The sequence below is a fragment of the Lissotriton helveticus genome, chromosome 7, assembly GCF_964261635.1.
Source record: "Lissotriton helveticus chromosome 7, aLisHel1.1, whole genome shotgun sequence".
Classification (NCBI taxonomy): domain Eukaryota; kingdom Metazoa; phylum Chordata; class Amphibia; order Caudata; family Salamandridae; genus Lissotriton; species Lissotriton helveticus.
Window position 1 is genome coordinate 1,456,899,296 of NC_136068.1, and position 16,355 is coordinate 1,456,915,650.

A 16,355-nucleotide genomic window follows, 5' to 3' on the forward strand; every position below is an offset into this window, starting at 1 on the left:
TATTCACACAGCTCTGATGATGCACCACAGGCATGGGCTGACACAGTTATTATTCACACAGCTCTGATGATGCACCTCAGGCACGGGCTGACGCAGTTAATGACCAGCGTCAGTGGCACCCGAGGCTCAGCCAGTCTGGCATGCCACTGCTGCGCTGTCTGTCCCAGCTCTACTCGCCTGTCCTCCGACAGTAACACCAGACACCAGTACCTTCCTCTAACATACGGGGCCTGCATTACTACTTCTTCCATCAGGTTAAACAGGTTTAATATTATCCTAAATGTGTCCTTTGTTTAAAACTCTTTAGACTGCAAGTTCCTGGGATAAAACTCTACGTAGCCTTTCTTTGGTCATGGTAAAAGTTTAATAAAGTAGGTTCATGGTCTGTGAGACAGAGCTCAACTGACCATGGACATGACAAGGATGTCTCATGACCTCTCCATCCTTGGATGTCACTGTCAGCAACGCCCCCCCCCCCTCTCATTCAAGGGCAGTCCACTTTTACGGCAGCCTCTTACACAGAAACGAGACGTATCTTCTGTGAGGCGAAACCTCCCCGACCAAGGGGCGCATGTTCATGCACGGTTACTGACCCTGCCCCATACCTTCTATCCTTTCTGGGACAAAGGCGTTCGAGGGCGACTCCTCCTACATGTAAACATTCCTACGCAGCAGGGGCGCTTGCTCTCTTTCCACGAGAGCCAGGCAGGCAAAAAAGAAAGAAAGTTTCCGGAAATTGCAGGCTCGGTCCGGAAGAAGCTAAAAGGGGAAAGCCGAGGGTCAGTTAGACTGAGTAGACACGCATCCTTCAAATGCGCGTGAACGGCGGATGCCACGTTCCAGAGGCGGAAATGAATTTATGTCCTGTTAATTTACGCCGCTCGGACAAAACCTGACACCTTTCCCGGCATCAGCCTCCTAGGGACTTCTGCACTCGACCTTCCTCTCACTTTTTGGAGATTCTGATGTTTAAAATAAGATTCCCGATTTTCACATGTTCCCCAAGAGTCGTTTCTATGGTCTAGCATTATTGCTACAATTTATTTTTAATCGATTGTTATAGCTAATGTTTAAATAAAAAAAAAAGAATCGTTGCAATTTATATACGTTTTTTTCTTGTCGGTTTGAGTCATGGTAAGGCAAACTCCACCTTTTATCCTTCCCAGGTTGGCTGAGCACTAATAAATTGGTTCATAGTACCGACGGTTACTTACAGCGCATAGAATCGGCAGATGTGATCCGTGGAGCGCCTCCTAGAGCCTGTTATTATTGCCAATCATTTGCCTGTGATGTCACAACTCAGCTAAAAGCTGGGACAAGTGCCCCATGCTACCCCTTGGCCCAACTGCCCTCCCGAAGCCTTACCTTTAAGTGCCTCAGAATAAAATGTAAATGGTGGCATATTATTCTATAAATTACAGCTAAGGCTATAGTGCTTGCACCTGCGCTGTGATTTTAGGAACTTCATGTATTCCCATTGTTAGCACGTGCTCTTTTGACATTTATTTTCAGAGTATAAAATAGTGTCTATTAACCGGCTGTGAATGCACAAAGTTGCATATGAAAAGATATGGCGCCGTTTTTGAACCCTCCCTGCTTCCCAGTGCCTGGTGTGTTAATTACAGCTCCTGTTTTCCATATACTTGCCGTTCAGTGGTTAAGCCCGGGAGCATTCATTACTTCCGCCCTGTCCCTCCCCTGCCTCTCCGCGGGCCTGGTGCCGGCACATATGACAATCGCGGAATGCGGGGCCTGCACGCTTAGTGGTTCCCATGAACTGCCTGCTCGCTGCAGCTGAGAGGGCCCACCCGCTCTAGTGGACGAGCCGAGGGCTCTCAGCCTTTCACTGGTGGCCGCCATTTCCTGCTTTGGAACGCATGTTTAAAACATTGCTTTCCGTCGCTTCAGAGCAGGTCTTGGTGCTGTTAGACAAGGACTGCTGGACCAAGGCCCACAAACTCTCCGAGGAAATATTTCCACACCGAACCTACATTCTTCAAGCACTTGCGGCGCGCAGCTCCACGTACTCTAGGTTTGTATCCCAACATCCACCCTTCCTCTTTGGTATATTGTTTGAAAATGATGCCAAACTATTCAGTTGGAGACGATGTGGCTTACCGACAAGAGCTGCCGATGTTGGAACTGGGCAACCAGCTTCGAGTTTCAGAGTCGGAGAGCGATGTGGACCACTCCAGTGTCGCACTGTATTTGAGAATGTGAAAACGTCTGTCTTTGGCTACTACATCCTGCCTTGGCTTTCTAGCAGGGTATGTGTATAAATGCCCAGTATTGACATTTGAAAGTATACTTCAGGGGTGCGTGTATGCATGTGCAGCAGGGTATGTGTGTGCTTTGAAATCTGGGTATCTTTGTCTTCAAGGTGAGTGTGTGTGTGTGTCAGCCTACTGGGAGTATGTACTTCTGTCTAAAGGGGATCTGTGTGTCTGTACATGCGAACGTCTGTGCATGATAGAGTTTCAGCATTAGTGTGTCTGCACTGTGGTGTGCCTCTGTAGGGAGGGCTGTGTGGTACTGTGCAGGGGTGGGTGCATCTGTGTAGTGTGGTTGTCTCTGTGTAATTGGGTTGTCTGTATTTCCAGTGGTTAAGCAATAGGCGAAGACAAAACGTAAATACCCATTGGTAAAGAATTAGGAAGACAGCATGGAGAATTTCCAGGTTTGAGCTAATAAGACAGAATCAACAATATTTTGGCGTATAGACTGAGTAACAACTGGTGAAAGAGGTAATGAATGTCAGTGCTGGAAGCGAAATTAGTGCACACCCATAAGGCCTAGTACCACATTCAAAATAAAAGCCGTTTTTTTTATGGACTCTACTTGTGCCTCCGTGTGCCCCTGTTGCGCCTCTGTGTGCCCCTGTTGCCTGCTTGTGCCTCTGTGTGCCCCTGTTGCCTGCTTGTGCCTCTGTGTGCCCCTGTTGCCTGCTTGTGCCTCTGTGTGCCCCTGTTGCCTGCTTGTGCCTCTGTGTGCCCCTGTTGCCTGCTTGTGCCTCCGTGTGCCCCTGTTGCCTGCTTGTGCCTCCGTGTGCCCCTGTTGCCTGCTTGTGCTGTGTGGGTGTGTGTGGAGGGCTCCGTGTGGCTGTGTGTGTGGGAAGCTTTGTGTGGCTGTGTGTGTAGGAAGCTTTGTGTGGCTCTGTGTGTGAGGGGCTTTGTGTGGCTGTGTGTGTGGGGGGCTCTGTGTGGCTGTGTGTGTGGGGGGCTCTGTGTGGGTGTGTGTGTGGGGGGGGCTCTGTGTGTGTCATTTGCGGGAGATAAAGCTAGTGGCATTGTAAATGACAATGCCATTTATTTATGTTAAAAAAACATTAATAAAAATAATGTCAAGAGCAATGCCAATAGCTCTAACTTTAACAAAGGCAAAACCATTGCATTGTAAATGCTTGTTATTTGTATGAATTCATTCTTTATCTTTTTTTAGAAAACATTTTTGTGCAATAAACGCTTCCTTTCCATGATAGTTATACTTTTTGCTCTCCTCATCCTGCTGGTTGTGGGATGGTTTCTGTTGCTGACCACTCCCCTAGATCCTCTGGCTACGACACCAACACCTGCAGAACATCTCCACGCCACCTTGTCACCCCATGAACCACCACGACGCCTGGAATTCATGAACAATACTTTTGTACAATTATTGCACCAGCATCAGCTTGTGATTAATACCTCGAACTGTTGGGTATGTGGGCTCATGCCACACTCCATGACACACACTGTCCCCTATTTCGTCTATCCATTTTCTGTTTTTATGTCCAGTCTTGCTTTAGGATGCTCATCACTGATGCATTACGATCAATGGAACAACGAGCTCCATCATTGGCGATTTGTATGACACTTTCACCCGAAACAGAACAGGCAATGTCAGTAATCTTTTCTGCCCTACTACGACATCTGACATTTTGAACATCTCTCGTGCTGAACGTAATGAGATGGTTGTGTTCAACACCTCAAGTGGAATAATCTTCTCCCGCTTTCGGTCCAGACGCAAAGTTCCCACCAAATTGCAGGCTTTCAATGTGATCAACACGCATGGCCAAGTGTGCATAAAAGGACAGGGGGCCCGGGAGGTAGGAGCCAGTGACTGCGCATTAGTCAGTACACTGAATATTACCTCACCACCACTCCTAATCGCTTCTCCAAATACTTATTTTGTTTGTGGGCAGTGTTATTTGGCCTTTCTTCTTCCCCCTACGTTTACTGCTGTTGCGACACATCACTTGACCAATCCCCACCTCGTACCACCATCGTATGCCTAGGGGAGTAATTGAGGCCGATAACACAGCAGGACAGGAGGCGGGGGACTTCTTCAAAGGTTTCCTGCCGTTCTTGGGTCCTATGGTCAACAGCAGCAACATACGACACCTTACCCGAGTGGTGGAGGCAACCATTAATGAAACAGCAGGGGCATTGGGCAACATCACTGCAGAGCTTCAGGCGGACCGCCTGATGACACTACATCATTGAAAGGTACTTGACATCATCTTTTCTGACCGTGGTGGTGTATGTAAACTAATCGGCTCCAGCTGATGCATTTACATATCTGATAACGCTCCATCAGTCTATCAAGCTATCCAACATCTGCATAAACTTTCCTCTGAGATTCATCAACAACAAGACGACTGGTCCCTCATGGGCTGGATTTGGGGCCTCCTTTCCAGATGGGGATAGGGGATCCTCATTTTATTTGCCTTGGGAATAGCAGTCATCATCTCATGCTGCCTGTGTATCCAATGCTTGGTTGTGCTATGTGTACACAGGCCCTTAAAAGTTCCCGGTCAGTACACGTGACACCAACATAAGTATAATGCTTCAACAAGAGATTGACGACCTAATGCAGATAGACATTTCCTAAGAACATGTTTTGCCACTCAATGGCAAAAGGAGGGTCTGAAGAAAATAAGTTTTCACTAGGTCCTATTAATATCCTTACATTCCTCCATTCCTTGCCATCTCGTGACAAAACCCTGCCTACTGCCTCCATCTGCTGACGCTAAAAAAAACGATCACATACCCAAGCCCCCCTGTTTTTTGCAGTTAGCCAATTCATCAACAGAAAGCCATGAGACACCTACGACCTGTGTAAACAAGCTTGTTTTTCATCTTCTGCTCCCTGCTTGGTAAACATCCTTGGCACCGTGATCAGGTCATCTGGACAATGGTCTGACTGACCTAGCCTTAAACAAGCTGATTGAACAATGGTCTAACTGACCGAGCCTTGATCAAGCTGATTGAACAATGGTCTGTATGCCGAGCCTTGATCAGGTCATCAACTACAAACACCGCATTGATCAGGTCATCAACTACAAACACCGCCCTGATTGAACAATGGACTGAACGCCAAAAGATTGGAATAAAAATGTATATAAGGCTTGTTCGCTGTGGAGTAAAGCAGCAGCCTTCTGGGTTTTGTCTTTGACTAGCTTGGGACTCTGTTGCACAGCCCGGGCTTTTGTAATAAAGGTGGTTCTCTCTGCAGACGAAGGTTTCTGGGTCCACTTCATTATATCAGGAGGGTAAGAGTAGAGTCGGGTGATTCCTGCACCGCCAAGCCCCCACTCCTCCTTGAGGTGCGCTTTTCTTGGTTCTACAGAGAGATAGAGGTAGAGAGAGGAAGAGAGGTAGAGAGAGGAAGAGAGGTGTAGAGAAGTAGAGAGAGTTACAGAGGTCGAGAGAGGTAGAGAGGTAGAGGGGTAGAGAGAGGTAGAGAGAAAGGTGTAGAGGTATAGAGAGGTAGAGGTATAGGGAAGTAGAGAGAGGTAGAGGTAGAGAGATGGCAAAGAAAGGTAGAGAGAGAGGTAGAGGTAGAGAGAGGCAGAGAGAGGTAGAGGCAGAGAGGTAGAGAGATGACAAAGAAAGGTAGAGAGAGAGGTAGAGAGAGATGTGTAGAGAGAGATGTGGAGAGAGAGGTAGAGAGAAAGATAGAGAGGTAGAGGTAGATAGAGGTAGAGAGAAGTAGAGAGAGGTAGAGTGCGAAAGAGGTAGAGGTGTAGAGATAGAAAGGTGTAGAGAGGTAGAGAGGCAGAGAGAGGTAGAGAGGGGTAGAGAGAGAGAGGTAGAGAGGTAGAGAGAGGTAGAGAAGTGTAGAGAGGTAGAGAGAGGTAGAGAGAGAGGTAGAAAGAGAGAGGTGTAGAGAGAAAGAGAGGTGTAGAGAGAAAGAGAGGTTGAGAGGTAGAGAGGTTGAGAGAGAGGTAGAGAGGGGTATGGAGGTAAAGAGAGGTAGAGAGAGAGAGGTAGGGAGAGAGAGGTAGAGAGAGGGATAGGGAGGTAGAGAGAGAGGGATAGGGAGGTAGAGAGAGAGGTAGTGAGGTAGAGAGATAGAGGTAGACAAGTAGAGGTTGAAAGGTAGAGAGAGGTCGAGAGGTAGAGAGAGATAGAGGTAGAGAGAGGCAGAGAGGTAGAGAGGTAGAGAGGTGATGAGAGAGATAGAGAGAGAGGTAGAGAGGGAGAGAGTGAGAGAGGCAGAGAGAGAGAGAGGTAGAGAGAGAGGTAGAGAGAGAGGTGTAGAGAGAGGTGTAGAGAGAGAGGTGTAGAGAGAGAGGTGCAGAGAGAGAGGTGTAGAGAGAGAGGTGTAGAGAGAGAGGTGTAGAGAGATGTAGAGAGAGAGGTGTAGAGAGAGAGGCAGAGAGAGGTAGAGAGATAGAGGTGGAGAGAGGAAGAGAGGCGTAGAGAGGTAGAGAGAGGTAGAGGGAGGTGTAGAGAGGTAGAGTGTTAGAGAGAGATAGAGAGAGGTAGAGAGAGGGAGAGCGAGGTAGAGAGAGGTAAAAAGGTAGAGAGAGGGGTAGGGAGGTAGAGAGAGGTAGAGACAGAGAGAGCTAGATAGAGTGATGTAGCGAGAGAGAGGTAGAGAGGTAGAGAGAGAGAGAGGAAGAGGTAGAGAGAGAGAGAGGAAGAGGTAGAGAGAGAGGTAGCAAAGTACAGAGGTAGAGAGAGGGGTAGGGAGGTAGGTAGAGAGAGAGAGAGAGAGAGGTAGAGCGAGAGGTAGAGAGAGGGAGGTAGAGAGGGAGATAGGTAGAGAGAGGGGTAGAGAGAGGTAGAAAGGTAGAGAGGGAGAGAGAGGGTAGAGAGGCAGAGAGGTAGAGGTAGAGAGAGGTAAAGAGGTAGTGAGAGAGAGGTAGAGAGAGGTAGTGAGGTAGAGAGAGAGGTAGAAAAGTAGAGAGAGATCTTAGGTAGGCCTCAGGTGCAGGGGAACAGAACGTCCTAGATAAAGGGGAGGATGAGGGCTGCAATCCCTCATCAATGCAATAATAGGTTGTTTCTCATAAACACAAATATAGGTTGTTTCGAACCAGCTCTCCTTCCTGGCATCTTTTGGAATGTGAAAACATGCTTTTATTAACTTTGAAAGCAGCACGGTAGACCGCCTTCGCTACATCATGGAATGTGTAGACAAGAGAATAGCACCCAGGAGGCGGGTTCTAGTTGCCTATCGATTTTCATTTGGTTTTCTGGGCCCAAATAACCAGATGGAAGATCTGGAGTAGTTAAGTTGTAAGGGGCTGGGGTTATTCTGGGAAGCAGAATAGTGTACATACTTGGCACTCCGCTGCACTGTAGCAGATCACAGGACTCAGGCAATGCAGCATTGGCCATTTCCAATGTCTCAGGATTATTGATAACTAGTCATGTCAAGTTAGGTGGCCTTCAGCTACAGGGAAGAAAAGGCTGCAAACATGATAGATGGGAAACAAAAGGTTACATACATGACAGATGGGAACAAAGGCCTAACTACACTAATAGTAGCAACAATGGGCTGCAAATATAAAAGATGGGATCAAAAAAGTTAAACACAAAATATAGGAGTAAATGGCTACATGCATGATACATGGAAATTAAAGAATGCATATACGACGGATGGGAACAAAAAGTTACACACAGTTAATATGAGAACAAAACGATATATATATGAATGGTGAGAATAGAAGTCTTAAGTACAGGCATCTTCACTGACTAACTGATGAAAAATATAAACCATAACCTAATTATAACAAGAGTTGCGGCCGAGTGGTGCGTGTGAGGGTCAAAAGCAGACATGGCAGAATCCACAAGACGTGCAGCAGAGGCGTGCACTTAATGACCCATGAAAGACAGATGGCGGCAGTGCTCGCGTGAACGCAAGCGTTATGCCAGCCAAAGTGTGGGGCAGCACTTTGAAAACTCACCTACTAAATGTCCCAGTGCAGCGCATGCACTGGCTCAGCGAGACCTTAAAATCACACCACACTCAAGAGTTTGGAACAAAAGGCTGTCTATTTCACTAGAACAAAAAAGGGCGGAGTGAGTAAACACACAACGGAAAGAGGACAATCATACCTAGTGTATCCAACTGGATACTACATTTGGCCCAATCCAAAAAGAGCTTGGTAGGTAAATGCAGAAGGTTCCTCAGGCTCATTCAGCTAGATCGTTTTGCACAGCCCATTCTTCATCATTGCAGTAGTACATTTCTAATATGAGGGCATGGCTTATTTATAGCATAAGTCCAGACCCTGTACAGTACAAAAAATCTATTTACCAAATAAATGGCCCCTGCAATCCAGTAGAACAGTGATTAGCCACTAATGTTTTTCATATTTCCACTTTTGCCATAGAACCAGATATCTCTCCAGCTTGCCCAAAAGCTTACCAACCGAGAATCTAAAAACATTGCCAAGAGATCAGGACGACACTGTGCGTTTTACATAATTTGGAAGATTTTTTTATAAAATTCATTATTCGAGTAACCTTTTCACAGCAGCCATTGCCAATTTCACAAGAATGTGAGGGGGATCCAACTAACCACATTTTTTTCCGGAGAAAGGATATTAAAGTGATACAGTATAACTTATGACTTCCATACCCAATTGAGTTTTGTCTCAAAGACAAATTTGTCAACTTTGCTGCGGTGATGAATATGGCTCCAATGGCCAGTAGCGATTTTGTCCTGCTCCCCATAAAAGTCAAAATGTTAACGATTAGAATGATGTTCTCTGCCCCCTTACTTCTGCCCCTGGATCAGTTTGATGTCAAAGACAGGTTCACCTGCCCAAAGTCTGGCAGCAATTATGTGCCGACAGGGAAGGCAACTATATGTGTATATGGAGCAGCTGCAGCTGGTTAGTTCCTCGTCTAGGTGGAAGTCTGATGTGCCATCATTCAACACAAAACCATGCTCCAGCTCAGTCACTTCATAGCAACCTTGTTTGCTTAGGGCGATTTCCTCTTGCACTAACTTGAGTCCAAAGGGTGGGCAAGCCGATTGATAGAGGCCATAAAGTGTTTCTTCATTCAGTGTTGCAGTTAACACTGAGAGGCTCTGTAGTCGCATTATCCCACTCACACATTCAGCTGGTGTCATGGGGGGAGTCAGGGCTGACCTTAGCATTACCTGATGATGAAGCACCAGTTCAGAGAACCGTACACGCTCCGATTTCTTGAGTCCCCAGCAGGCCACCCACATCTCCTTGCGATGGTGCCAGTTCTCCATGAAATATGTAAAAAATTCAGAGAGCGCGACAGCTGCCAGCTCCTTCAAATGAAATTCATATACCTCGGGTGTATGGGAGAATACTAGCTTTTGGATGATGTTCTTCAAGGTCTGGCAGACAGATGGGTCTTCTTGATCCACCCGGCTGTACAGGGCCTCCAGAGCATACGCTTGGCTCATTAAAACCGTACTATTTGGAAGCAGTGGACTGATAAGATCCAGCTCCACCAAATCTGTATGAAGGACAACACTCTTTATATGAGGCTTAAATATACCGGGAATGCTCTGCATCAAGGACACCACCATGAACCTCACAGGTGTTTGACTGTCCTTGTGGGTAAGGAAGTAGGCACATTCACGGCCCCTACCATCAGCGTCCTCACACAGTACTGTGTACAAGTTGAAGTTCCTATTCACACACAAGGACTGCTCCAAGAAGAGGATTGAGGGGAAACGTTGGAGCAAGCTCCTCATGCGAGAGGTCATAAGGAAGACACATTCCAGTGCCACTTCATCAGGGTAGAAAACCAGCTTCACTTTTGCCTTACTGTCTACCTCAAATAAGGATAACAGTTCTGCCACGAGATGTTGAAGATCTGCTTGTTCATCACAACTTCGCTCCATCAGCTTCTGGAGGTCACTGGTCATCACAAACTGTTTAGACATGCTGTTGGTCAACTCCAGTAAAAAGTGGGGGTTGGCCTTCAGCCTGCCCTGTGGGTAATGCATGGCAAACTCCTCTTCACTGATATCATGGTTATGCTCCAACATCGCCTGCTTGATGGATAGACAGTCAAAGTTCGGACCCACTCTCAATATGATGTTTGATGGGCAGGCGAAGGTATCCCTGGAGAAGAAGGAAAGATATTTCTCAATAAACATGGAAAAAGTTCCACAAAGAATCGTGTTCATACAGAATGTTACATTACAAAACGAAGGGTAAACCCATAGGAAAGTTGCTGGGACCTGAATATGTAGCAGTACAGAAAGCAGGGTCCCAGATCAAATGGAAAGTACAGTAGGAATGACTTATGGCAAAAATAAACAGAAATATTCAACTTAGGAGTACATTGTTATTTAATCACAAGGAGACTAAGCCTTGGTCTCCGTTGGCGGATTGATTCCCTGTTTCAGAAGACCACGGTCTTACCGACCGCTCCTTGGCGCCTCTATTCACAAGCCGATACCATTGCCCATGAACAATTCCACCTTATGTGTTTTTCACTCGAGATATGATTTCCCTATAATTATCTAGCTGCATGCACTGCCCTGATCTCCTTGCGCGACCACGACCACATGGAAGCTTGCCCACCACCCTTCCCCGTCCTGATGAAGACCCACCTGTAAGGGCCAACCTACCCTACACCTATCCGAGTCGAAACATAGACAACCAACTTACCAACTTCTATCCCTAGCACGAATTGTACTGCTGACTCTAGAAGTTTTGTTATTTGGAACTACATGATCATTTGATGTACCTATGCCTGGCTCTCACTTAAAGCCATTTCTGAAGTTTCTTATTATTTGAGAATAAGTACGCTTGACCTGCTTCACGTTCCTCACCTTGCACTACCTCCTACCACTTTCACTTCCCCCCTCCTCTATTCGTGCAATGTACTTAAATATGAGTGTGAGTACCTTGGGATTAAATATTAATGTACTCCTAAGTTAAATATTTCTGTTTATTTTTGCCATAAGTCATTCCTACAGTACTTTTCCATGTGTTCTGGTTCCCTTCATACAGAATGTTGGCCACACTACCTCATACCTAAGCCAGAAGCCCCCAACAGGATACAACAAAGAAAATGGGTACTTACCTGTAACTTTGGTGCCCACATACCAAAAAATCTAACATTAACATCTCATGTAAGCGCAAAAAGCATGATGTGACTCTGTTCTTCCAGTCCATAATCCTAACCCCTAAATCTATTTGCAGCCTCTAGATAATCCACCACATAAAGGAGGGTTGGAAATTGCCCCTTAAATCTGTTCGGACCAGCTAAAAAAAGTAATTTTAAAGACTGAAGTCTACAATAAAGGTAGAACTGCTGTGATGTCCTCTTTGTTAACTACTACATTATAGGATACTAAGACACCAGTGGGACTTATCCAGAAACAAGTTATATACTTCTCAATGACAGAGTTTTAGGGTGCACTCATTAATTGCAGTTCATGAGTCTGCCCTTTTTAATCCTTTAACAGCATGTTTTTTTCACACTCTCGCTCTTTTTTTTTTTTAACAAAAAAAGCTGTTTACAGAGGTCTTGCTATTAATTCTATTTTATTGGATCAGCCAATACATTAATTTCATTACGTGCACATGTACAGATTAAAGTAATAGACACACTTTGTTTTGCCCTATAGCAATTATATCCATGAGCTACATGAAGGCACCAATAATGCAAGTAAAATATAAAGCATACCATACACTGCCTAAATTACTGTACAGTATTGAAGGATTCCATGTTGTCTATATTAACACAATAAAATCCTGTATTTTCTTTCATTAAAAGAGATGTTTTGTTCCAGATAAATCCTGATTTATTCACATAAGTGGAAACTGTTGCCCATCTGGAATTGGCATCACTTTATAGATGACAACTTTCCATGACCTAATTGTACTTTTTATTTGTGCAAATAAATGTGAATTGGAGTTATAAAAAAACTGAAAGTGCGATCCAAAATGAAAGGGAGAAACAAATTAATGTATCTAAATACTTAGTTGTTAGACCTGCCATTCTTGACATAGTTCTCCCCTAACCTTTTGCCTTCAATCCTCCTGTTGTGCTGACTTCGTTTTAACTGTCTTTAGGACTCTGCACTATCTACCAGTGCTAAAGCGCTTGGGCGCTCTCCTTAAAAATTGGTAGATTTGGCTTACACCCAATTGGCACATATAATTTACCTGCAAGTTCCAAGTAAAGTGGTACTGGCCCTGCAGCATTGATTATGCCACCAATTTAGGTAGACCTTTAAACATGTCCCAGGCCTGCTATTGAAGCCTGTGTGTGCAGTTTTAAACTGACTGTCATTTCGACCTGCCAAAATTAACCTTTTGCCAGGCTCAAACCTTTCTTTTTAATATATATAGGTCACCCATATGGTAGGAGCTGAAATTCCCCCCACCCCCCAGAGGATAGGGTGCAGTGTGTTTAAAAAGTAGGACATGTACTTTAACATGTCATAGGAGTTTTTCACTCCTAAGGCCATTTTTCACTGCTGCAAGGCTTACTTCTTTCATTGGTTAACATTGGAGGTACCTTACTACATTTAATAAACTGCAACCTTCAATTGGGTTACAGGTAGAAAGGTAGAGGTTGGTGTCCAAAGAATTGTAATTAAAAGCCTTCTTTTAAAAAAAAATTATTAAAGATTTTGTATACATACAATACAGGCGAGAGTTGTTATGTGGGCTACCCGCCTTTGAGAATATAATGATAAAGTCGGATTTGCAATCACAATTCTGAAAAGGCCACCTATAGAAAATTGGCATTTTCTTGTCCAAGCCATCTGGTACCCAAAGCCTGATCCTGGGTCACATGACTAGGTGTAGCTCGCAGTTGGTCTTTGTGTATTGCTATCAGACAGTGAAACAAAGGGAAGATAGGTGTTGGCAGAATGGCTCACTCTGATTTAACGTAGGGGAGGAGCTGTCACCTACAACACTTGTACATCACAAATTCTCTGTCTGAGCACTCTTACAGAGGGTTTATCACTAGTCTATTGTGACCCAGAAAAGCTGGGGCATGAACAGGGAGGAAGGGTTCAAAATTAATTTGTTATACAGCAATAAAACTAATCATCAGTGGGGGTTCATGGTTTCCAATAAGGATTGAGTGGGGGGCCCCGGGGTACCAGTAAAGATTAAGTGAGGGTCCACAGAAGTTTAAAGGTTAAGAACCATTGTTATAGAGTAAACCTCACTCTCAAGCCAACTCCGGTAGTTTTGCTGTTAAGTTAATACGCCATTTTCGTCATATATGTAAGGCAATGGCAGCTTTAAATAATTTCGGTGTGCCTATATACTAATGAATATTTATTAATATATGCTCTGATAACTTTATTTTGGTCGAAAGACCATAAAAGTGCAGATAAAATACATATAAGGCACAATTCATTTAAAACAATAAATAAAGAACGAATCAGTATTAGAGATAAAAATTGATTAAATTCAGCAGTTATCAAGAAGCAAGTAATATATAATTCATAATTGATCACAGGCATTATACAAAACTTTTCCTTCTGCGCCACATACCAAGTAAAAAACGAGATACAGCAAAAACTATAGGGGAAGAGGTATCATACATTAGAACCCTGCAGGCCTGCGTACAATGTCTAAACCCCAGGTTCCTACATAATGGGATCAACCAGCATTTTCTTATTGTATTGTACGCTGGACAGAAAATCATAACATGAGGAACATCTTCTCGTTTATAATTACATACCGGACAGGCTCCATTTTTCGATTTTGCCCATTTAGAGGTAAATGCCCTGATTGGTAGGCTGCCATGCCTTAATTGAGTGTATAACTTCCTCGCAAGAGGTGGTTGAATTACATCTAGGAATTCCTCTAATCGTGGTTCCGATTTTACTAAGAGGAACTCTACGGACAGCCTTCCCAGAGTAGCTGATCTCTGTAGGGCAGTAGATTTTGGAGTTCCGATCTGGATATCCTCAGGCAGCTCAACTCGGGAGTCTCCCAAAGCTCAGGCAAACCTATCCGGGCACTAAGAACCTTAATGTGGAGCAACCACGGGATATTTTTGCTTTTTAGAAGACCCCAAACCTCCAAAAATTCCGCTCTATAGGGGGCCAGCTCAGGAACTGACCAGAACCTCTTCCAATAGAGCATAGGCCGTGCAGCTACCAACTCCTCTATTGACTCCAGGCCCAAATCAAATCGTAGAGGGATGAGTGGTGTACTTTGTGGTAAACCCACCAGATTCCTCATGAAACACTGTTCCACCCTCAAAAGATTGGATGTATTCTTATGGCCCCAAAGTTCAGCACCGTACGTTAAGGCTGTTCTCGCCTGGGGTCGATATATTTCAAGAACCGGAGCTGCCAGTTTGAAGTCTGATGTTCTATGGAGCTTGCTAATACCCCCTGCTACTTGTGTTAGCCTGAGAGCCGACTTAGAGATTTGGAAGCCCCAGTCAAAATCTTCCGTCAAGGATATATGCACCAACAGTGCATAGCACGGTCTATAGTTAAAGCAGATTCCCTCGAAGTGGCATACAGTACAATAAAGACTGCATAATGGTAGTTGCTCACTGACTAAATTATGAGAACAGATATCTCTTTGCCTATGTATGTTGTAGAGCTGCATGTGTCCTTCTTCGCATCTTCCCCGGGATTTTGGTTTGATACTAAATTTGGTTTGAGAGTTGTGAACACTACTATTAATTGAATATATGTATGTAGACCATGTTAAAATGGTATCCTTTCATGATACACTGATCAAATTCTTTTGATTAAATCACACAAAAAATATTGATGTATAAATTAAAGATCAGTCTTTGTAAAATAGGGATGAATTTTAGGGGCCAATGCATCGCTGTTATGATTATCAGGCAGAATTCAACAATATTGAGTACAACATCTAAACGTGTTTATGTCTTTCGACCCCTTGAGACAAGTTACAGTTTTTGCATTTTTTTTGGGGCAGATTGCTGAGCACACTGTTATGCTAGTGAAATTTGCCATTTACAATGGCATTAATTATTGTCCCTCTTCTTTCACCTCTGCAGCTCCTCTACAATGGCAGAGGAACGTCACCCCACTGGTTCAGAGCAAGCAGCTGAAAAATAAAATGATGTTCTATCAACGTTTTATTTTTCACCTGCTGACTGAGCCAGCGTGTGTAGGGAGAGGTGAGGCCCGGGCCATGGGAGGGGGAGGAAAAGGACTCGTTTATGCAAACACACCGGCTGGAGTAACCTAAGTGTGCACATGTGTTTACACATGCACACTTCGGTTTCTCAAACCGGGCTGTATTGAAAAGTTGGGTTGGACAAAAAGGACAGACTCCCTGTCCTGAGCAGAATATCAAACCAGCTTGCTCAGGCCAATCCCTGTGCCGCTCTCACAGCATGAAGGCAGCGCAGGGATTACACAGGGAGTCTGTGATGCTGTCCAGGTGTCATCTGGGACCAGGAAGAACACTGAGGCACAACACGACGTGAGAGGCAGCTGGCAGCTTCCAGTAAGTTCCTTTTGAAAAAAGTTAATATTAACCCGCCCCGCCACTTTTTGTTTGCAGCGGCCGCCCAAAACCTCTGGGTATAAAAGAGCATTTTCTTAACAAGTGGAAATGTAAATAAAACTGTTATACAGAGACCGAATAGGGGTAAATAAGGTGGAGGCTGCTGCACATAGTGGTGTAGGCACAGGCCTATTTGTGGTGTACATGTACTTCCACAACCATGGTGCAACCTGCTAGGTTGCGCTGGACACCTTGTGCATGCAGAAAACTAGTCCACACCAACTTCGATTTCTCCATGGATATCCGAGTCTGAGGTGAAGTATAGAGCCACTTTAAGACAAAGCTGAGAAACGTCGAGCTGAGTTACATAGAGGCACTGTGGGACAGACTGACTGTGGAGGAGAGGAATGGACCAATCAGACAGACCTGGTTTGTGAGTGCTTTGTGGATCTCCCATGAATGATGTAAATACCTGGACATGGGATGGGGGATTTATGGTCCTCTCTGTTACACCTTGCATCATTGGGGCTATGCTGGTTTGCAGTTCATGGACTTTGCCAATACTGCATACAATGATGCAGGTGGGTAGGAGGACGAAAGGGGTTAGAGAAGGATTTCAAGTCGGTGACTTAGAATTCCTAAACAATGTACACACTTGAGGATCCCGTAAGAT

At 44.8% G+C, this 16,355-nt stretch overlaps 1 protein-coding gene across 3 annotated transcripts in view; it reads right to left on the minus strand.

The window, feature by feature from the left end:
• Positions 1-8,686: 8,686 nt before the first annotated feature.
• LOC144770363 (uncharacterized) overlaps positions 8,687-16,355 on the minus strand; it is a 918,549-nt gene continuing 910,880 nt past the window's right edge. For all 3 annotated transcript variants that reach the window (XM_078654830.1, XM_078654829.1, XM_078654828.1), the window contains one exon: positions 8,687-10,324. In XM_078654830.1, coding sequence (XP_078510956.1) covers positions 8,989-10,324 — 1,336 coding nt within the window. In that variant the 3' untranslated portion in view covers positions 8,687-8,988. The remainder of the gene's footprint in view (positions 10,325-16,355) is intronic.